General features: G+C 35.7%; 1 protein-coding gene across 2 annotated transcripts in view; it reads left to right on the forward strand.

The window, feature by feature from the left end:
• The window catches only part of LOC127164584 (uncharacterized), a 46,861-nt gene extending 23,658 nt beyond the window's left edge, over positions 1 to 23,203 (forward strand). The window contains exons 2-7 of one of the 2 annotated variants that reach the window (XM_051108588.1): positions 1,462 to 1,617; positions 5,471 to 5,686; positions 6,743 to 6,828; positions 7,393 to 7,498; positions 10,669 to 10,737; positions 19,970 to 23,203. In XM_051108588.1, coding sequence (XP_050964545.1) covers positions 1,462 to 1,617; positions 5,471 to 5,686; positions 6,743 to 6,828; positions 7,393 to 7,498; positions 10,669 to 10,737; positions 19,970 to 20,259 — 923 coding nt within the window. In that variant the 3' untranslated portion in view covers positions 20,260 to 23,203. Of the gene's footprint in view, positions 1 to 1,461; positions 1,618 to 5,470; positions 5,687 to 6,742; positions 6,829 to 7,392; positions 7,499 to 10,668; positions 10,738 to 19,969 lie in introns of those variants that run through there. The other variant, XM_051108587.1, reaches the window with a different exon arrangement.
• Positions 23,204 to 23,547: the final 344 nt, after the last annotated feature.

Genomic DNA, 23,547 nt, shown 5'->3' on the forward strand with positions numbered 1-23,547 from the left:
GGGACACATATGGCACATATGTGACAAACATTCTGATCCAACCTTTTAAACAAGTATAGATAACCTGATATTTATAATCAATGTGCATTTTCCACCATTGTTAGAAATGTCTATTTTTTGCTGGAAAACATTTGAAATAATTGTCTACTTACAGGATAGTTGGAATAAGAGTCATAGTTTCTGAACGGTTAGCAAAAAGTGTCACACAAAGCTTATTTATATATATCAATTAACCATTAAATTGATCTAAAGTGACATTAAAGACTTTTATACACTCTAAAAAAAACACTGGATGAAATAACGACAAACCCAGCAGGTTGTTTTGACCCAGCGGTTAGGTTAAATGTTTGACCCAAACTTCTGGGTAGTTTTCTTTAACTCAACTATTGCTTAAAAAGTACCATATTTCTAGTTTAAAATGAACCCAAAACTTTATTAACGTTTATTATTAATATGCTCAATAAATGAACATTTATTAATAAGTTAATAAATAATAATTAAATAATAAACAATTTTAAATTGCTTAATAATAAATGTTCACCTTATGATTATTGCTGAATCTAGTAATTATTTGTCTGATTTTTAATTTACAAAGTATTTATAGTTAAGCCACCCATATATATTTTAAGCCACCCATATAGTACTTTTTAAACAATAGTTAAATAAAACAACCCAGAAATTTCCCAAATTTCAAATAAATGCATTTTTTTCCTATTTATCAAAGAATCTTGAAAAAATTAAATTCTTTTGTTTCTCATGGAATATTATTAAATATTTAACGTAACTGATAAATAACAGATAAATGTAAAAAAGATAATGTAAAAATAAATAATCAGGCATTTTACCCCAAGGCCTGATTCATTTCTGACTCTTCCTTCATCCAATGTATAGGCTAGTGTACACAAACCCCACACGCACTCCCTCACAGACACATAGATCGTCTCAAGAAGCACTTGGCTGAAGATGACGGCAAGCTTGACAGCACCAATATGCTCTGAAGTGTCGAGTCAAGTCCCTCTATTGTGTGTGTGAGTGGTAAGCCGAGGGCTGCTCCCATACAATAGCTGTGCGTGAGTCTTAGTGCAGGCAGACAAGAAGGCCTATATATATATACATATACATATGTATGAGAATGGAATATGAGATGATAAACTGTAGTGTTTAAAAGTATAAAGTTATTACAAGGCATTTGACTGTTAGCATTATGTGTATCTGTTCATCTACACTTCTGGCCAAAAGTCATTCTCAGGAACTGAGACGGCCCTGCAGGGAAGGGTGTAAGCTCTACAATATTCAATCAGCCTGGAGCAATAATCAAACGGTATGCTTCCATGACAGCTGAGGAAATAGGTTAAAACGTACATTGCACGAAAATGCAAATCCCTCGAAAGAGCTCATAAAGAAATGTGTACATAGCATATTGCTTTTGTGTTTACACATCATGTTTTTGGACTGTTTCAGATGAGAGCTCAATGGAAGGCACTCCTGACTCCCAGTCTGACAGGTCACAGTCTGATATCTTTGCTGAGCTGGATGATCTGGCCCCTCACTCAAGTTCCTGTGTGTCTCCAGACCACCCAGCCGGGAGTCAAACTGACCGTTCCTCACCTACCACAGGTAATACTGGCCAAGCCATGGACACAATTCAAACATAGGCTGTTTATATTGTCACTGTAGTAAACAAAAAGAAGTTATTAAATATAAATAAATATATGACAGCATAAATGAATATTCTGCAGCCATTACTACAGTCTTCAGTGTCAAATGATCCTTCAGAAATCATTAAGAAGAAAAATTCTTCTTATTATTGTTAAAAACAGTTCTGATGATTGATACATTTCTTTTTATGTTTCTTTGAGCAATAGAATGTTGCAGCATTTATTTGAAATACAAAACTTGTGACATTACAATACCAGTCAAAAGTTTTTGAACAATAAGATTTTGTTTTTTTTAAAGGTCTCTTCAGCTCACTAAGCCTGCATTTATTTATTTATTTGAAATATTTTTACTATTTAAAATAAATGTTTTCTATTTGAATATATTTTAAAATATCATTTATTCCTGTGATTTCAAAGCTGAATTTTTAGCATCATTACACCAGTCACATGATCCTTCAGAAATGATTCTAATATGCTGATTTAGTGTTTAAAAAACATTGTATTAAATATATATACATATATATATATATATATATATATATATATGTAATCAAATGTTTTAAATATATATTATTTCAATATTTTTAATTATTGTTTTAATACATGTGACACTAAAGACTGCAGTAATGATGCTAAAAATGTAGCTTTGATCACAGGAATAAATTACATTTAAAAAATATTTAAATAGAATGCAGTAAAAAACTAGTACAAATATTTCATAATACTGTTTTTGCTGTATTTTGGATCAAATAAATGCTGGCTTGGTGAGCAGAAGACACTTTTTTAAAAAACATAAAAAACTTACTGTTCAAAAACTTTTGACTGGTAGTGTATATTGGCATGTTGTCACTTTAATGCACCTTTGCTAAATTAAATATGCTGATTTTATTTTTCTGAATTAAATAATAAAAAACTTACTGACCCCAAACTTTTATATATGTCATATATAACAGTTGTCATATATTTACAGTATTGGGGAAGTATTTAAATTTTTTTACCTTTTTGTTGTTTAGCTATGATGCTTGCTAATAATAACAGTTCTCTACAATGTCAATTTTAATCCGTTGACTTCCTTGTAACACAGAAGTTGCTCCATATTTACAGGTTTTTCCAAGTAATCAGTTTATTGTCTATGCCAATCTTATGAACAAGATTGTTTTAAAACATGCGTACTGGTTCCACATGCCATAATTATTTACTCTCTGTTTCAACAGAAATGTCTACTGGTAAATAAGTTAGGCTGTCAATCATGGAAAACTCAAATACTGTAAGGTCCAAGAGATAAAAATCACTTGCTGGCTGCTGTGTAAACTTCGTTTACTAGTGTACTAACTGGTCTCAGCATTGTCTCACGACACTGTTGCCCCACAGACATTATTTCAAATCTGTTTGTTGTTGTCAAAAACCTAATCCTTAAACTAGAAACCCTGCCCCGAGGATTATTGCAGCGTGTGTGTTTGTATGTACAATGTGGTCAGAGAGTGCGAGAGGGGGACAGAAACATTACCTAAGTGAATTTTTCCCTCAGGATTTCCTCCTGACTCTTACAAGGTGTTAAGCGTTTCCGGGTGCCTGTGTGATCTGACCTCCTGACCTGACCCTCTCACCTTTCTAGCTCCCTCTGGATAACTAACATGTGTTTGTAACACACAGTGTTGGGCTGCATAGACTCCTGCCACTGTAATGCATCTCATTATGTTTAAATCCATATGGAATAACTATCAGTCTCTGTCACTGAGTAGTGTTTTTGGTGTGAATACAGCAAACTGAATAGCTCAGTGATTTAATAAAGATGACATGAGGAGAGTTTCTATCTGGGTGGCAGTGTTAGACCAAGATTCAAAAACAGGCTTAGTGGTGTTAAAGAGTTAGTGAGTCTTTTCAATAGTAAAGGTGGGAAGGTGAAGAAATTTTACTGGTTATACACAGGTCGTAGTAATGGAAAATCTCAAATAAGATGGATAGTTTAGTTTAATACTTCCATTTCTATTTTTATTATAGAAAAAAATTGAGTGATTTTATATGTAGCTCTATACTCTTGCACAGTTTGTCCTGTTTGTTTCTAGGATTTGTAAGAGGAAAAAAAGACAAAAACTGATATTCAAATGAGAGGTAACTGAGAACATTAAAAAACAGGTTCTTCATGACACTTTTTTTCCTTTTTGTCTTTCTTCCACTTTGTGTTTAAAAGTAGATACACCTATAATCTTATGGGCCTGTTTATGGAAGCGTATCTGTGTAAGACATTGGTTAACAGTAAAAATTTTAATGAAGTGTCTGTAAAAATAACATGTGAAGTGCTGAGATTCATGGCGTGGAGTGAGACAGTAGCGTAAATTCCCCCAATTGCCACACCTCAGTAGTGTGGGTTGGTGATTTGCATATGTGGCCCATAGCAATGGTGATCCCATTACTACAGGGTGTGACCGCAAACACAGGATCCTTATGGGACATGATAAAAGTGTGATCCTTAACCCTTAAAAAAGGTATTAGCAAATAGTTGAAGTCAAAAGTTTACATACACCTTGCTGAATCTGCAAAAATTTAATTATTTTACCAAAATAAAAGGGATAATACAAAATGCATGTTATTTTTTATGTACTACTGACCTGAATAAGATATTTCACATAAAATATGTTTACATATAGACCACAAGCGAAAATAATAGCTTAATTTAAAAAATGACCCTGTTCAAAAGTTTACATACACTTGATTCTCAATACTGTTGTTTTTACCTTAATGATCCACAGCTGTGGGTTTTTTTGTTTTTTGTTTAGTGATAGTTGTTCAAGAGTCCCTTGTTTGTCCGTTAACAGTTAAACTGCCTGCTGTTTTTCAGAAAAATCCTTCAGGTCCCACAAATTCTTTGGTTTTGTGTATTTGAACCCTTTCCAACAATGACAGTGTGATTTTGAGATCCATCTTTTCACAATGAGGACAAATGAGGCGCTCATATGCAACTATTACAGAAGGTTCCGAAGGAAAAACAATACATTAAGAGCTAGGGGGTGAAAACTTTTGAACAGAATGAGCATGTGTACATTTTTCTTATTTTGCCTAAATATCATATTTTTTTCATTTCGTACAGCCCTTCAGAAGCTACAGAAGATACTTACATGTTTCCCAGAAGACAAACTAAGTTAAATTTACCCTGATCTTCAAATTTAAAAAGTTTTCACCCCCCCGGCTCTTAATGCATCGTTTTTTTTCCTTTTGGAGCATCAGTGAGCATTTGAACCTACTGTAATGGTTGCATATCAGTCCCTCAGTTGTCCTCAGTGTGAAAACATGGATCTTAAAATCATACAGTCATTGTTGGAAAGGGTTCAAATACACAAAAATGATGAAAAACCAAAGAATCTGTGGGACCTGAATGGCTTTTTTGAAGAACAGCAGGCAGTTTAACTGTTCAGGACAAACAAGGGACTCATGAACAAGTATCACTAAACAAAAAAAACACACAGCTGTGGATCATTCAGGTAGCAACACAGTATTAAGAATCAAGTGTATGTAAACTTTTGAACAGAGTCCTTTTTGTAAATTCAACTATTATTTTCTCTTGTGGACTAAATGTAAATGACTTTTATGTGAAATATCTCATTCAGGTCAGTACTAAATAAAAAATATTATTTTATTTTGGTAAAATAATTAACATTTTGGAGATTCTGCAAGGTGTGTGTAAACTTTTGACTTCAACTGAATATATATACTATATTAATTCCACCTACACAAGAGAAAAAAACATGTTTTTATTTCACATCTACATCAAATTAGCTCTAATTGATGTGCATGTTCTTCCTATTTTTCCACAGATCTGAGTCCTGGACTTGCGGCACTAACAGTGGGATGTGATTCAGGTGATCTGGGATCTTTGTCCCGTGTGCAGCTCCTGCTACTGGAGCGAAGAGGATCCGAGAGTCCAGGTTCCATCCCAAGCCCCGAATGGTGTCGTACTCCAGACGGGGATGAGTATGAACCTGGCCTTCGAGTCTGGAGCTCGGGCATTCCCCAATATTATCAGTCCACAGGTACATTACATATCATATAGCAAGCTGCCAAGCACCTGTCCAGCGTAGCGGTGAATGTCTGCGTCCGTTTGTGTGTGGGTGTGTGCACGTATAAGCTTGCCTTTATGCGCGCGTATTTGCGCGTAAAAAGACCGTAGCAGACGCATTGGGCCTTGCTATCTCTCCCCGTCAACTCACATCAGATTGCAATGTTTACATTCACGAGCAACAGCGCCTTGATTGCCTTTAAATAACTCTGAAAAATAACAGTTAGGAGGGGGGTGAAAAATCCCAAGAGGAACGGTTGATTCGAGTTGGGGAAATTTGGCAATTGTGAGAGGGCGTCGGGGAATAACGTTACGGGTGTGCCGATTGTTGGCCGTCCTTGAGAGTAATGTTTTTAGTATTTGTGTATGTGCATGTGTGTGTGACCCCGTTGCCGTTACCTTTGAACCAAAGCCGGCATGCCTCTCATCTGTTCCAGGGCGCGCGGCTACAAGTCCTTAACTGAAGCCATAAAGATGTAGCGGTTTGTTGCTTCTCCAAAAAAAAAGCGTTTTATGGAGTTATGAAAAAGTCATATTAATCAAGATAAAAAACGGGTCAAGTTTATCATTAACCCAAAACCTCAGTTCATCCACACGCCTGGTCGCAATGGCCCCCTATCAGGAGGTAATCCTGTGATGTAGCTATTGTGCATTGTTCAGGCACAACCCACAGATAAAGGCACTACAAAGGAAAGCCACGTGCGCCGGATCAGATCTGGGTGCAATCTTGATCGGATGTGTTTTGAAATAGCGTTAATGTGTTTCTAAAGTCTGGCACAAACACGCACGGCAACGCGTGGAGGCCGGGCTCCTCGCTAGGTGTGTCTGCACCTGGCATGCTGCGAGTAGACAGGTGCTGCTGCGCGTTTGTGAGGCACCATTTCTATCAGTATTTGCAGAGGGATTATGGACCTTCACTCATGTCAAATACAAAGCATTAATCACTCACTATCATCCCTCTTCTTGCGTTTCTTTTGCACTTGTATGTTTGGTCTGCCCTTGTTTTCAAGCCATGTGTGTCTATTTGCAGTCCTGGATAACCGCAAACCATTAAGTGGCAGAAACAGCGGCCAAGATTCTTTGGCAACTTTCAAGGGACGCAGAAAGCGCCCCGGGGTGAGTACGTCGCTCGTAAAACCATTTCAACACACACAGAGGAATCTACGAGTGACTTTATGGCTGTATGGAGGTGACTGGGGGATTTCTGCTTGCTGCTGGGTGGCAGGTGTGGGGCTAATCAGTCACTACGGATGAGAAAAGGTTATAGAAAAGGAAGTTGGGCTTGTCTGACTTGCCGTGCTGATAAGGGGGCTGAATTTGAGGGCATGGATGTGCCACAGCGGGGCCAGAGGGCAAGGTTTAAGGGGTAAACAGTGTCAGCGAGGGGTATGAGGACTCAAAGCACTGGATGCAGGTGCAAAGGGATGGAGGCATTAATCTTTCTTTTATGAAGGAGGGAGGAAAGCGAGGGGAGGGGTACGGTGGCCTAAACATGAATGTGTTGTAAGCTGCCGTCAATTAAGTTTCAGTACAATAGATTTGCCCTGGGACAGATTACTGTCGACGCTAGGGAGGCCGTTGCCTCTTTGCAGCGCAGCAGGGCCCACACTTAGGCTGTAAACACACACGTTCATATCTGGTGGTTTGTGCTGACCTGTTTGTTTGTTAATTTGGTTTCAGCTTATCAGTGTGGAGAGTGGATCAAGGACATCATCCTGTTCTTTCAGCTCAACGGTGTCTGAGAGCAGCTCCAAGAACCGAGGGAAACCCACCTGTGAGGACCAAGGTGTGCCATCACTCACACAACCCAACATGGAACTGTTACAAAGGATTTGACAGATGGAAATCACAACAATGCTCACATTGTGTCGTTACCCACAGGAGTTTGTTTTTATATACGAAAAAAATTAATTGTATGGTTTGCATTATATTGATTACCAATATATATAGCCCTATCTTCAAGGTTACATCTTCTAACTGGTAACTTCCATGAGTCAGATAAATACATTCTGCTACGTCATACCCCCAAAATTCTAATTTTTATATTTGGGGCCCTGATACCCTTCTCTCACATCATCCTCACAGCTAGTTCTAATAAAGCAGACACTTACACAATATTCCATAAGCACATAAGATAAGTAAAACTATTTTTTCTTCCGCAAGTCCAATTTTACAACTTTACAACATAATGTCATAAACCCTAAAACAACTGTAAAAACATATGATTAAAACAGCGTTACAGATCAAATAATACACAGCTTTTAACAGAAGAATGAATGTACATTAACATCTAAAAGTTTTAAAGTAGTCTCACCAAGGTTGCAATTATTTGATGACAAAATGCAACAAAAATATTATTTCAATTTAAAATAACTGATTTGTATTTTAATCTAAATTAAATTTAAAATTTAAAAAATTTAAAAATCAGCCATTATTCCAGTCTTCAGTGTCACATGATGCTTCAGATATCATTTTAATATTTACATTTAAAATTACAATAACATTTTCTGTTATTATCAGTGTTGAAAACAGTTGTGCTGCTTAACATTTTTGTGAAACTCTGACAATTTTCTTTTTAGGATTCTTTGAAAGTTTAAAAGAACAACATTTTTTGAATAGAATTTAATGTTTCACTTTTGATCAATTTAATGAATCCTTGCTGAATATTAATTTATATTTAAAAAGTCTTGCTGACTGCAAACTTTTGAACAGTAGTGTAAGTGGTTAAAGTTTAAGCTTTGAATTTGCTTTTAAATCCTCCAAAACTGACCCATTCACTTCCATTATAGGTGCCTTACTGTAACCTCTATTTATTTATTTATTTTAGAAAACTATTAGGGTCATAATTCAATACTATGACACAAATACTGTTATTGAACCAAGAATATTCCTTTAAACCCAAACCAAAAAAAGGAACCGCTTTGACCAGAAATATGCAAAATACATATCCTTGATCATTAATGTGTGTTTTATTTTGCATATTTAGCCTCAATTCTTGCCTTTTTTTTTCTTTTTAGAAAACAAGGGGTCAAGTCAACAGGTCAACATAACATTTTTACGGTATTCAACATTATTAATGATTAAACTTTAAACTGCACTGACCCAAGAGTATTCGTTGGAACTTATAAACCATAAATTTTTAACCATAAATAAGCAAAATACATATCCTTGATCCTTGATGTGTATTTTGCATATTTTTGCCTTTTTTTTCCCTTGAAAACAAGGGGCAAGTCTAAATAATATTTTTGTGATATTCAACATTATGCCACAAATACTGTTATTAAACTTAAACTTTAAACTCAAGATTATTCCTTTAAACCTAAACCAAAAAAAAAAAAAAAAAAGAAACCGTTTCAACCGTAAATATGCAAAATACATATCCTTGATCCTCGGGGTGTATTTTGCATATTTAACCTCAAATATTTCTTTTTCCTTTTTTTATTTTTTTTAAAGGGTCTAGTCAAAATAATATTTTTGCGGTGTTCAACATTATTAAACAAATACTGCTTGTCCCAAGTATATTCATTTGAACCTAAAAAAAAAGAAACCCTTTTGACCATAAATATGCAAAATACATATCAATGATCCTTAATGTGTATTTAATTGTGCATATTTAGCCTCACTTTTTTTTTCAATTATGCCACACATATTGTTACTGAGCTTAAACTGCACTGACTCAAAAATATTGCTTTAAACCTAAAAAAAAAACATTTTGACCACAAATATGCAAAAATACAAATCCTCAATGTGATCACTTTTAAAGGAGACCTATTATGCCCCTTTTTACAAGATGTAATATAAATCTCAGTTGTCCCCAGAATGTGTCTGTGAAATTTCAGCTCAAAATACCCCACAGATAATTTATTATATTATTTTGAAAATGCTCCCCGCCCCCTTTTCCAAAATAAGACTGTGCATTTACAGCTAATACCTCAGATTTCCTGTTAAAAAACATCTGTTTGGTTTTGATTATCAGGTCTAATCCCATTGAAATCACGCATTTTAAACCATATTACTTTAAACTTCGCACACATCCGAAGTACACGCACAGAAAGCTGCTGTCACACATCATGTGAGTGCTAATCTAAGTTCTCTTTCATGTCTTTTTGCACTTAAATCGTCAAATACACACAAGCTTATGTTACAAACACACCTGAGTTACAAAAACGGTCAGTTATGTCTGTGAAAGTAAACAGCTGGGAAAGAAATCCCATGTATATATTAGATCTGTGTGGCAAAATTTCCAGCATGTGAGCAGTATAACACTCCTTTCTAGTGGCAAGCTGAAAGCTCCATCATAATGTCCACCTCCAGGATGAATACCTGCATGTTGCTAAGAGTGTACAGAGTTAAGGTGCCACTCCATGGAGCTCTCATCACTGCCAGGCCAGTGTTTGGTATCCTTGTGTCTCCGGTACAGTTAAGCCACATAATCCCTCTAAGAGGCAGCTGCCTGGTGCCAGGCTTGTCTTCCCTGTGTGGCCATCTTATGTACATAAATGAAATAAGGGTCTAGAAAGAAAATCAAGAATCTGGTTCTTTAATGTACTCTCCTCCTAGCTCTCATGATGCAACCATAACCAGACTGAAAATATCCTGCTCATAACCTATTCTGCTAAGACTAAGCTGTATTGCATCTGTCATAGCTTTGAAGAATAACGTTAATGACTGACATCCATCATTGTGTTGAGGAAGTAATGTTCCATGTTACTCGATCAGTCGCCCGCCTCCATAAGCGGCTAAGAATGGCATATCTGCAAGGCACAAAGTTGCCCCCAAAACAGCCCATTCTAAGTCTCAAGGACATTAACAGACATTTCTTTAATCTTTTGAGGAAATGACCAGGCCTCAAGTACAAAACACACTATTTAATCATCATAAGCATATGACTGTTTTGCAAAAGAAAATCCATAAAAGATAACTAAAAATAACTTTTTTGCTCCGTTTCATTACAAGGTTGTGAATTCCCAGATGAGAATGTCCCGCTCTATTTGTCGCCTCTCTCTCCCAGTGCTTTGCTGACAGGTGAGTGGTTTTGTTCAGTTATTTCACTAAGAGGGGCAAATAAAAGTAATTCCCCTCAAAAGAGATGTTACTCATGTAGCCTAGGAGACGGTGGGAGTGTCTCAGTGCAACGACCCTCCTCAAAGTCCAAAGACATGGTCACTCCTGGGGAGAGGGTCAGTGTAGGGTCAGTGTGGGGTCAGAGCAGGGTCATCCCAGGGCCAGTAGGTATTGAGGAGGCCTCAATGTGACTGAAACAGTGGACATGAGATTAACGCCTCCCGCTGAGAAGAGCGTGGATTATCACCGATTGGGACTCTTGTGATAATCAAAAATAAGCAAAAAACTCTCGATTTTAGAGAGGAAAGTGGGAGATTGAGAGATGAAAGCACACCACTCACAATTAAAACCACTAATGTTATTCACTCTCATGTCATTTCAAACCTGTGTGACTTTCTTTAATAAGTGGATCACAAAAGAAGATATTCTGAAAAATGCTTTTATATATATATATATATATATATATATATATATATGGTTATGTTACTTTCATTATATGGACAGTTCTGCAAAATATCTTCCAGTCAGTTTTGGAACGAGATGAGGCGAATTTAAAATGTGAAATCTTTACTGATTTCATATAAGAAAAACTTTTATATTAGTAGTAATGTACATAATATAGTAATAAAAGATAAACAAATCCACAACATTATCCATACATCTTTTTTTTTTTTTTTTAAATCATGTTAAAATTAGAGTATCAAATATGATGCATCAGACTTTTAAGGAACATTTAATTGTACATATCTCATACACTGCCCTCCAAAAGTTCGGAAACGCCCTAGAAAAGTGGGGTTTTGGACAATATTGGCATGAATCCTTTATAATCTGTGATAATTTTGCACTGATAAGGGACAACACAAACTACAAAACATATTTTATACATAGAAAAAACTTTTCGATTCATCAAAATATCCACCATTAGCAGCTATTACAGCTCTCTATAATCTGGGCCTAAATTCATTGTATTCTAAACTTAATTGGCAATCAATTGTTGAAGCTATTAAGTTGTTTAAGTTATCAAAATCTTTTAAAAACCTGGGCCAAGTTTAAACCAGTAACCAGGCATCACAGCTGGCAAAGGTGTATGTCTGACTTTGACATGTATATATTGCCATTATTATGTAATAAAAATGAAAATTATTATTGCTGGTCTTCAATGAGAATGTCAAGTTACTTTAACGTATTTGCACCAAAAAATGATAAGGATTTATGCTGATATCGTCCAAAACCACACTTTGCCAGGGGTGTTTCCAAACTTTTGGAGGGCAGTGTATGTTTTGTTTTGCCCCCACAGTAAAATCTACAAAGCTTGATCATAAAACTAAGTATTTAAATATCATCTTACAAAGACATATTATCGATATAGAGAGACAACTGATTGCAGGACAACTGATGCTTTTTATTGTAATTTGGAGTGGATCAAAAAAGTTAATCAAGTTAATCAAAGTTGTTTTGGTTTTAGGACAACTTTGATGAAAGGTTTTGATTCACTTCAAATGTTGACTACTGTAGATATCAGCAAATGCACCATTTTGGATATTTTTGTTTAGTTTGAGCCTCAAAATGTCAAAAAAGCCTGAAAAAGCTTTTAGATTTTGTCTAAAGTTTCAATAAAATACAGTATATAGGCTTCACAGGGATGTGAAGTGATCAATAGTCTGCTTATCTGTGTGTGACTGACGTTTGGAATGTTTACATAACATTAAGAAATAACATTGTCATAACAGGTATAAAAGATCAAAGGGAATGTTTGTCCAACATTTGTAAAATCAGTTAAAAATGTTCTAATAACAAAATATAGGTGTTTTAAACAGAGAGAAGAGAACATTCAAATATAAGGTTTTCATAACGTTATGACAGTAGACTGTGATGTTCCTCTAATGTTCACATAACTAAGAAAAATGTTCCTAAACATTTTAAAAAACTGGACGTTTCAAATGTTTACAAAACATTAAAGAATAACGTTGTCATAACAGGTATAAACGATCAAAGGAAATGTTTGTCCAACGTTTTATATGCAGTAAAAAACATTCTCACAACATAAAATATTGGTGTTCCAAACACCTGGACCACAAAGCCAGTCATGTGTTTTTTTTTTTGTTATTTATGTTATTTACATAAATGACAGCTGAATAAATAAGCTTTCCATTGGTGTATGGTTATGATAGGACAATATTTGGCTGAGACACAACTATTTGAATATCTGGAATATGATAATGCAAAAAGTTCAAAATGTTGAGAAAATTTCCTTTTAAAGTTCTTTAAAGTGCAGTTCTTAGCAATAGTACTAAACAAAATGTATTAATGGTAGGAAGTATACAAAATAACCTCATGGAACATGATCTTTACTTAATATCTTAATGATTTTTGGCATAAAAGAAAAATTGATCATTTTGACCCATACAATGTATTATTGCCTACTGCTACAAATATACCAGCGCTACTTAAGACCAGGGTCCAGGGTCACATATAAGGTTTGTTAGATTAAAATGTCCCTCAAACATTAAAAAAAAAAAAACGCTGGACGGTTTGAACATTTACAAAACATTCAGAAATAACGTTTTCATAAATGGGAATGTTAGCAAAACGTTCTTGGAACACATTTTTGTTAGCTGGGATATGTCAGTCATCAGCTAAGATAAACGACTGCTTTTCAAATCACGATTCATGACTCGCACCCGCTAATAAAGGTGTTTCGGTCACTGTTCAAAATGACACATGACACGGCCCCGATTCCCACCAGCGTCGGCTCCCTGACCACTCCTTTGTGCTCCCGGCTCGTAATGAATTCATAGGTGTCCTAATCCCTTTTTGTGACGGAATGGCTACTGTTGCTTTTCTCCTGGTCACTCGGGCGACCCCTGCAAGTGTTTATTATAGTCTTTAGCATTCAGCTGAAACTGAAGATGTCACAGAGGGACATGAATGTGCCATCATCCCGGACAAAAAAACAAGGGCCTAAGCTGGACTGACCCAGGCGGATTGTTCTGGAAGACACCAGGCGCTGGCGAACAGATTAAGGGCGTGAATGAAAGAGATGGGGAAGGAGAGATTAGCCGTGTTCGGAGCAGGATCGTTTCGCCCTAAAACAGGACCACACACTGACACAGTCACTTTGCCACTATTGTCTCTCTCCCACTGTCACCGAGGGCTCGGAAGCCATTGTTTGCCAAATCCTCAATCGTTTGGACAGCGCTGAGACCCGGATACCGACTCTTTGATTGGCACTTGTCAGCGCTGCTAGAATGGAATGACGTGTTGGGAAACTGAAGATCCAGAAAGGACAATCGGTACCATGAATAATAATCAAGGAGGGATTTTCCCTCTTTCCTCCACCCCTCCCTCCATTCTGCCAAAAGATGGAGGAGAATGGCTATGGGTGGCACCGCTGAAAGCCTCTTGCCGTCCGATTGTGTTGTTGACGCTCATCCCTTTCTCAAACACACAAAGAAAGAGATACACGGTCGACCTTCTTGCGTCTTTCTGATGCGCTGGATGCTCGGATTTCCACACGGGAGGGTGGGCAGGGTGTGTTAACCAAGGCGGACCAGTTTGTGTTTTGTCTTCTATGGCCTTGCGAGCACCAGGGGAGGGCTAGATGAAGGATTTGACTCTGCCACTCTCAGCCAAATCCAGCTATCTGTCTCTTTCAGGCCGGCCAGTTGGTATGGTAACCTGGCGTGTGTGGGTTTAAGATGGTTTCTAAGCAGGTCAGTGCCTTGTTTCCAGCTTTGACCGTTCAGTAATCACTGTTCTGCATTGGAGGATTAGGCAGTGTAAGAAAAGGAGGTTTTACAGGGAGAGATAGGCCACGCTGAATGGAATTAGTTGGGTTTCGCAAATTGCCCTGTGAAACTTGATTTCACACAGCGGCCAGGGTCTGGAGATGTTTAATCCTTTAAAAAAATACACCTAGATTTTTAGGAAACACTAAATATGAACTGTATGTTGGCTCAAATCTTTGTAGCCTGACATGTGAAATGATAGTCAGAAAAATCACACCTTTTAAACTGAACGGTTTATTGAACCTTCAGGAAAAATGTGTGTTGTTGAGTATAATATATTATATGTCAGGATTTTATGGCTCATATAGTATGTTGTAGGAGAATATGGAGCTTGTACTCGAGGAGGAAAAACCTCAAACTGAGCAAAAATATGCAAATTGGTGCAGTTGCTGATATGGCCAAAAGATTCAATTCTGACAGCTTGTAATGTTAATCTGTGAGATATTTATAACAGTACAGCAGACTACTAACATAAACTGTAGAAATATCAGTTTTCACTATCAGTTAAGTCTCCCAGTGAGATAATATTTGAATAGTTGATCAAAGGTCTGTAGTTTTTATTGTGTGTAACAAAACAAAATGCGGTGCAATACAATAAAGACTGAGAGACATACAAATAAACATCCCTCAAAATTTTATATGACACTCGATGTGAAAAATGCCGCAAGCAGAGAGACAAACGGTGAGATGGTTGGAGTTGTTATTACTAGAATATTGCACTCCTCTCAGCCAATCAGATTTGAGGACCACATATATACTGTATATATTGTGAATATATATCATACCAAAAATATCTGTTTATGGTACAAAAGTAAACAAAAATATACAGAACTTCATCTGATAATCACAAATAATAGTGAGAAAACAAATATTAGAGTTATGGAGAGAAAACAAATATTTTGAGAGATTTTGAACAAAAATGAGAAAATAGTCAGAATTGCAAGATAAACTCACAGTTTTGAGTTTATATCACGCAATTCTGAGAAAAAAAGTCAGAATTGTGAGTTTATACCACACAATTCTGACTTTATAACTTGCAATTGCAAATTTATTTCATGCAATTCTGAGAAAAAATTGTCAGAATTGTGAGTTTTTATTTAGCAATTCTGACTTTATTTCTCGCAACTGAGTTTATATCTCAAAATTTCAAGAAAAAAAGTAAGAATTGTGATTTATATCACACAATTCTGACTTTATAACTTGCAATTACAAGTTTTACTCTTGCAATTCTAACTTTTTTTCTTGCAATTGAGTTTATATCACACAATTCTGAAAAAAACTTGCATTTGTGAGAAAAAAAGTCAGAATTGCTAGTTTATCTCAAATATTTAATTGTAATATTTTTAACCATATTATTTTTATTGAATTAAAAACATAATTGCTGCAGCATATACATTACTGGTCAAAAGTTTTTGAACAGTACAGTTTTTAATGTTTTTTAAAGAAGTCTCTTCTGCTCACCAAGCCTGCAATTATTTGATCCAAAGTACAACAAAAACAGTAAAATTGTAAAATATTTTCACTATTTAAAATAACTGTTTTCTATTTGAATATATTTTAAAAAGTAATTTATTCCTATGAGCAAAGCTGAATTTTCATCAGCCGTTACTTCAATCCTCAGTGTCACATGGTTCATGATTTAAATAGTAAAAATATTTCAGAATTGTACTGCTTTTGCTGTACTTTGGATCAAATAAATGCAGGCTTGGTGAGCAGAAGAGACTTCTTTAAAGAACATTAAAAATCTCACTGTTCAAAAACTTTTGACTGGAAGAGTATTTCATTAAACAATGCAAAGCAGAACGCTGAGAGACATACAAATAAACATCCCTCGAAATTTTTGATTTGCATTTTAACATGATTTTTCAAAAATTCATTTAAATCAGTGTCATTGGCCAGAAAAGTCACTAACATAGTTACATAACAATTCAAACGTATTTTCCAGTATTTCATTTCAGAGCAAAAGTCATAAAATGGGTTTTTCCAGTGGGAAGTACAACCTGACTTTCTCTGATCTTACGTTTGAAGTCTTGCCAGCATTTATTTTAGCAACAAAACAACAAATGGCCTTTACTGGCTGATAATAAAAATTTGCATGAACAGAAAACTTTCCAACATCAAGTTTAGGCTGTAGCAGTCTGCTTGCTCAGATTACAAGGACCAACAGTCTGTGGATCATAAACTATGAATCATAAACTATGTAAACCCGTTTGCCCTTGCAGGATTTATGCAAAGGTGCCTTGTTGTCAGTGTTCTCACGTTGCACAGAGCTGATCACGGATCCATTACGGCCCATTTTTAGAGCTGAGCAAGTGCTTAACTGTCCTTATTCACGTCTCATTTACCCGTTTTGCAAAACCATAAAATATGGCTGGTGTTTTCACACCATTAAATCTTGAGTGTGATGTATCGACATCTGCCAGGGTGAGCGATCCATAGCAGCATTATGATCAGCCTATATGATCAGAACTGACATAGAAACAGAGATACCTGCTCTTATCTGCAATATCTGTAGATATGTGAACTGTGTAAATGTATAATACTGATAAATGATCAAAGTATATATTCATACTGTAGTCTTTTGATTGAGTCTTTTGCCACTGAATTTAAAAAAGGTAACTGTGACTTTTCATCTCACAATTCTGACTTTTTTCTCACAAATGCGAGATATATACTCGCAGTTATGTGATATTAAGTCAAAATTGCATGATGTAAACTTGCAACTGCAAATTATATAGATATTATATAAGATATAAACTCACAATTCTGACTTTTTTCTCTCAGAACAGCAAGTTCATGGAAGTTTAAACTCACAATTCTGAGAACATATCAGTCTTCCCTTCAAAATTGGACTTTATAACTCGCAACTGCGAGTTTATATCTCACAATTTTGAGGTTAAAAGTCAGAATTGCGAGTTTATATCATAAAAAGCTGGAATTGCACATTTTTATCTCGCCATTCTGACTTTTTTTTTTTGCAATTTGTAGTTTATATCACACAATTCTGAGAAAAAAAGCCAGAATTGTGATATAAACTCACAATGTTGAGTTTATATTACGCAATTCTGATTAAAAAATGTCAGAATTGCAAGTTTATATCACACAATTCTGCCTTTATTTCTCACAGTTGAGTTTACATTTCAATTTCGAGAAAAAATGTCAGAATTGTGAGTTTATATCACGCAATTCTGACTTTATAACTTAAATTTATATCACACAATTCTAAGAAAAAAGTCAGAATGGCAAATTTTTTCTCACAATTGAGTTCATATCATGCAATTCTGACTTTTTTCTCAGAGGATATAAACTTGCATTTGTAAGAAAAATAATTAGAATTCTAACTTTATTTCTCACAAGTTTATATCACACAATTCTGAGAAAAAAAGTCTGAGGAAAAAGTCAGAATTGTGAGTTTTTATCTCGCAATTCTGACTTTATTTCTCACAATTGAGTTTATATCATAATTCTGAGGAAAAAGTCAAAATTGTGAGTTTATATCTTGTAATTCTGACTTTATATCTCACAATTCTGAGATAATGAACTGTAAAATAAAGCGTCGCAATATCCTTTTTTGCAACCACACCAGTTAATAACCATGGTCTTAATGAGTTGGAAAAAAATACATTTGCTGATGTATCCTGTAATTTCACATGTAGAAACATAAGGCTGAAATGCTGATAGCCAAAACAAAATGTGCCTTAGTGGGACAATAATTACGAAACTGACCCCTGGAATTCACGTGCGGATGTGTTAATGAAAATAAGAGCTGATTTTCCAGCTCTCCTCTCTCTCACACTTCAGCACAAAGCCACATCACAGTCCAGTGTTTTAGATTTAAATGCTGAAGAACAGACAATCCCGAAACCCCCACAGGTTCAGTGCTAATCGATCTCACTCTTTGTGTCTCTAAACGCAGGAAGTGCTTTGTGAGGACTTCTCAATGAGTTCTAATGAAAGCTGCTAATTTGGGAGCGCTGGCAAATTAACAGACCTCCAGGTCTCTCAAGAGAGCATTTTGCTTTTAAATGGTGTCTTTGAGGAAGGACAGAAAATGTGATTATGAAGTGTAAAGAAGGAAGGAAACAGAATAAGTACATTCTGAATGGAAGAGTTAAGGGGAACATTTGAGAATTCTGCCACAAATGGCCCATTGGTATCTGATTCACAGAAAAAGCCAAATATAGGTACAGAAAAAAAGAAAGAAGGCATTATTTTCCACATAGTGATATATTAAAAGGGTACATCTTAGTTTATTCTATTTTATATTTAAAAAAAACGCTAAATGATTTATAGATTAGGAGAAGAAGTCAGGTCGACGTAGCAGAAAATTTTTATGGGTGGTCCTCATCTTTCCTGGGCCCATAATGGGGGTTTTCAAATTAGGATTCGGGAAAATAATTATAAAAGACACTTAAAAAAATCAAACATTTAATGATTTTTCCATTATTATATGCCTTTTAAAGACTCTTCTGCTCATCAAGGCTGTGCTTATTTGGTTAAAAATACAGAAAAATATTTAATATTGTGAAATGTTATTGCAATTTAAAATAGTGGTTGTCTATTTTAATACACATTAAAATAGAATTTATTCCTGTGATGCAAAGCTGAATTTTCAGCATCATTACTTCAGTTATCAGTCTCACATGATCCTTCAGAAATCATTCTAATATGCTGATTTACTATCAATGTTGAAAACAATTGTGCTGAATTTTTTTTTTTTTTTTTTTTGAGGAGGGGAACCTTTAATACTTTTTCCGGATTTTTTGATTAATAAAACATTAAAGTTTGGGGTGATTAAATGTTTTCTTTCTTTCTTTGAAATAAATTATTTTTATTAATTTAAATTTGTATAAATATTTTTATTCAGCAAGGATGTTAAATTGATAAAAAGGGATAGTAAAGACTTATATTGTTAGAAAATATTTCTATTTTGAATAAATGCTGTTTTTTTTTTTTTTTTACTTTTTATTCAAATTAGCATTTTAAAAATGATTTCTGAAGGATCGTGTGACACTGAAGATTGGAGTAATGACTGATGAAAATTCAGCTTTGCATCACAGAAATACATTATATTTTTAAGTCTATTAAAATAGAAAACTGTTATTTTAAATTGCAATAATATTTCATAATATGACTTTTTTTCTGTTTTCGATCAATTAAATGGAACTTTGATGAGCATAAGAGACTTTTGCATCAGAGCATAAGAGAAGTTTTGATCGGCAGTATGTATTATATTATACTATTAAGACATAAAAAATGTATTTTTGTGAACAATTTATATTTATTCTTACATTTATTTAAATGGAATATATTATATTAATTTATTAAGTATTAATAAGTCACTAATTACAAGTGAGATGTCTATTATTTAACAATCTAATGGTTTTATGTGTGCTAAATTAAAGAAAGCCCAACAAACGGCGGGACCATACTGGTCTCGCAATGCCCAGAAAGCAGTGGTCATGCTGAAAAGCACAGGATCCGGTCCGACAGACTCCGAGAGAAGAGGAAGAGAAAGAAGGAGATCAAAAAGAAGGAGGAGAGGAAGAATAAAGCCCTGCAGATCTACTCCAAACTTCAGGATGGAAAAGACCTGACAGAGCCCACTCATCAGAGCCCTTGCTCTAAGTTTGAGGACTGTAAGTACACAAATCCATATCTGAATTTGCAGACTAATAAGGTGAATGTACTATGACATCATTTCAAAGTCGCTTATTTACCAGTCTGCCAGTACAAACTGGCAATTTCAGCTGTTGATTGATAAGGTCCTTTCAGTAGGCCACCATTTTCATTTTAAGGACAACAAAAAAGCTCACGCCATTCATACAGAGAACCCCACCGCTGTAATTTGACACTGTGTACACACTCCAGTCGCCCCACCATCTCTTGTTTAGTTTTGAGCTTGGAGCTTTGCACTTGATTTTTTAATTAGCTATGCTTTCGAGTGCCGTTCTGCCGGTCTACGCCGACGGTCCCAATTTGCCGGTCCTTTTCATGATTGGATGCACGGTTTGGAGTGCTGAGGAGAGTGAGGGTGTGTACTGAAGGTCAAGGTGAAGGGGCGGAGCCCCAGCGGGGTCACGGGAGGTCATGGGGCTTGTGTGAATGCAGGGGCATTGTGTGAATAGGCCTGATTGGACAGGTCCCTTCAGCTCCTAATCAAGCACAAGAGGAGGAAGCACGCAGCTGTCGCTCACATCAGAGATGAGTGTTGCTCTTTGTGTGCATGCGGATGAAAGTGAGAGGAGTTTGAAAAGGAGAAAGTACAGAGAAAGAACGTTGTTTGCATTGTTTAATGTGCCAGTGTTGAAAATTTGACTCACATTTGTCACTGTTTTAGGTTCTCCTGTACCAATTATTCCTATAGGATTCTCTCGGAATGAGACGGCATTCTCTATAAATTGTGTGTATGAATATGTGTGAGGCCTCTCAGACACTTGTGAGTGTGGCTCCTCATTAGAGACTCAAAAGCCCTAATTGGACATAATTTGCACCCACTCTCTCCATACTGACCAGAAAATCAATGCACAAATGATAAGTGTCCCAAAATAGGTCTGGCCTTCCCTGTTCTTTCAGCTTTTCCTTTCTTTCCCCTCTGTCTTTGTGCTTTCCATTTCTGTGGCCACTACCTGCAGCAGGTATTCAGTGTTTGCTGTATAGCACTGGCGAGTGTGTTTGGCTGTGTTTAGAATGAAATACTAGCATGCTGCATACTACACAGTACAGTACTGTATATACTGTGTGTCACTTACTATTTTTTGAAAGTAGTATGCTACATTGTTGTCACCTGACCTCAATAAGGCACAGTGCCTTGCAAAAGTATTCATACCCCTTAATTTTTTATGTTGCTGCCTTATGTTAAACATCACATCCACATCAATCTACACTCCATACTCCCATAATGACAAGCAAAAACAGAATTGTCACACTTCGTAAATATATTAAAAACAAAAAACTGAAATAAGTACATTGCATAAGTATTCATACCCTTAACTCAGTACTTAGTTTAACCACCTTAACAGCCTCAAGTCTTTTTGGGTATGACAAGCTTTGCACATCTGCATTTGGCAATTATCTGCCATTCCTCTCCTCACCTCTTCACCTCTCAAGCTCTGTCAGCTTGGATGGGACCGAACACACATTTTCAGATTTCTCCAGACATATTTACATTTAGACACTTAGCAGACGCTTTTATCCAAAGCGACTTACAAAAGAGGACAATGGAAGCAATCAAAATCCACAAAAGAGTAATAACATGTAAGTGCTATGACAAGTCTCAGTTAGCCTAATGCAGTACATGTAGCATAGGTTTTTTAAAATGATATAACAAATAAAAAGAAAACAGATAGCATAGAAAAACAAAGCAAGCTAGTGTTAAGAGGCCTTACAGAAAGAACAGAGAAGCTAAGGAAGTAAGTAAATGAATAGAGTATAAGTCTAAAAGGGCAAAGTTTTTTTTTATTTTTTTAAGAGTAGATTTAGAATAGAGAGTGCTAGAGTTAGGGGGTCAAATAAAGATGGAAGAGATGTATTTTTAGCCGATTCTTGGAGATTTTTTTTTTTTTTTTTTAATCAATATTTGATTGGATTCAAGCCCAGACATTCACAGAGTTGTCTATAAGCCACCCTTGCTGTGTGCTTTGGGTCATTGTCCTGTTGGAAAGTAAACCTTCTGCCCAGTCTGAGGTGCTGGATTGGACCGGGTTTTCATTAAGGCTATCTCAATATTTTGGTGCACTTTGGTGCACAGTTTTCTTCTACTCTGACAAGCCCTTCAGTCACTCCTGCTGAAAAACAGCCCCACAGCATCTTATTTCTCACAGTCTGAGGGTCCTTTAGGTGCTTTTACACAAACTCCAAGTGTATTTTCATGTGTCTTCACTGAGGAGAGGATTGAGTCTTGCCACACCGCCATAAAGCCCAGTTCGGTGGAGTGTTGCAGTGATGTTTGTCCTTCTGTAGGTTTCTCCTGTCTCCACATATGATCATGGAGCTCAACTAGAATGACCATCAGGTTCTTAGTCACCAGTCAAACCAAAGCCCTTCTTCATCATTTGCTCAGTTTGGCCAGGAGGCCTGCTCTAGGAAGAGTCATGGTTGTTTCAAACTTCTTCCATTAAGAGTAACGTTGACTACTCTTTCCCAGATGTGTGGCTTGATGCAATCCTGTTTCTGAACTCTATAGCCAGTTCTTTTCTCAGGGCTTGGTTTTTGCTCTGATATACACCTTTCATTAAGACACGTGTGCCTTTCCAAATCATACCCATTTAATTGAATTTGCCACAGGTTAACTCCACTCGAAGTGTAGTAACATCTACAAGCAATATGAATGCTCCTAAGCTAAATTTCCAACTGTCCCAGATAAGGGTATGAATACTTATGCAATGGAATGATTCACCTTTTTTTTTTTTTTTTGATACATTTGCATAGATGTTAAAAACCTGTTTTTTACTTTGTCATTATGGTGTATGGAGTGTAGTCTGATGTGAAAAAAAGTAATTTAAACTAGTTTAACATTAGGCAGCAACATACAAAATGTGAAGAAAAAAAATAAAGGGGTATGAATACATTCGCAAAGCACTGTAAATCAGGCTTCCAGTTTTATAAAAAAGGAATAAATATTATGTTTTACACAGAGCCCTTCACATGACATGAAGGAAGAAAAAAGATATGGTCGCCATAAATTAAGAATTTGTTCCCACAAATTTTAATATGTAGCTACTTTTATTAATTCGTTCCCTAATTTTAATTAAATTGCTACACTGTAATTTGTTCTCTCTTTTTCTTTGTTCGCTCTAGTTGAATCTTAAATACAGTTTTACTAAAACTATTAAATATACTTTTGTGATCATTAAAATTAGTACAATGTGGCCACAAATTGATAAGACATGCAAACTAATTTTTAATTCATGGCCACAATGTCTTTATTTTTTCACAATATAATTTTTTTGTGTCAAAGCAACTTTACAGTATTAAATAAGAC

The sequence above is a fragment of the Labeo rohita genome, chromosome 4 (genome assembly GCF_022985175.1).
Source record: "Labeo rohita strain BAU-BD-2019 chromosome 4, IGBB_LRoh.1.0, whole genome shotgun sequence".
Lineage (NCBI taxonomy): Eukaryota > Metazoa > Chordata > Actinopteri > Cypriniformes > Cyprinidae > Labeo > Labeo rohita.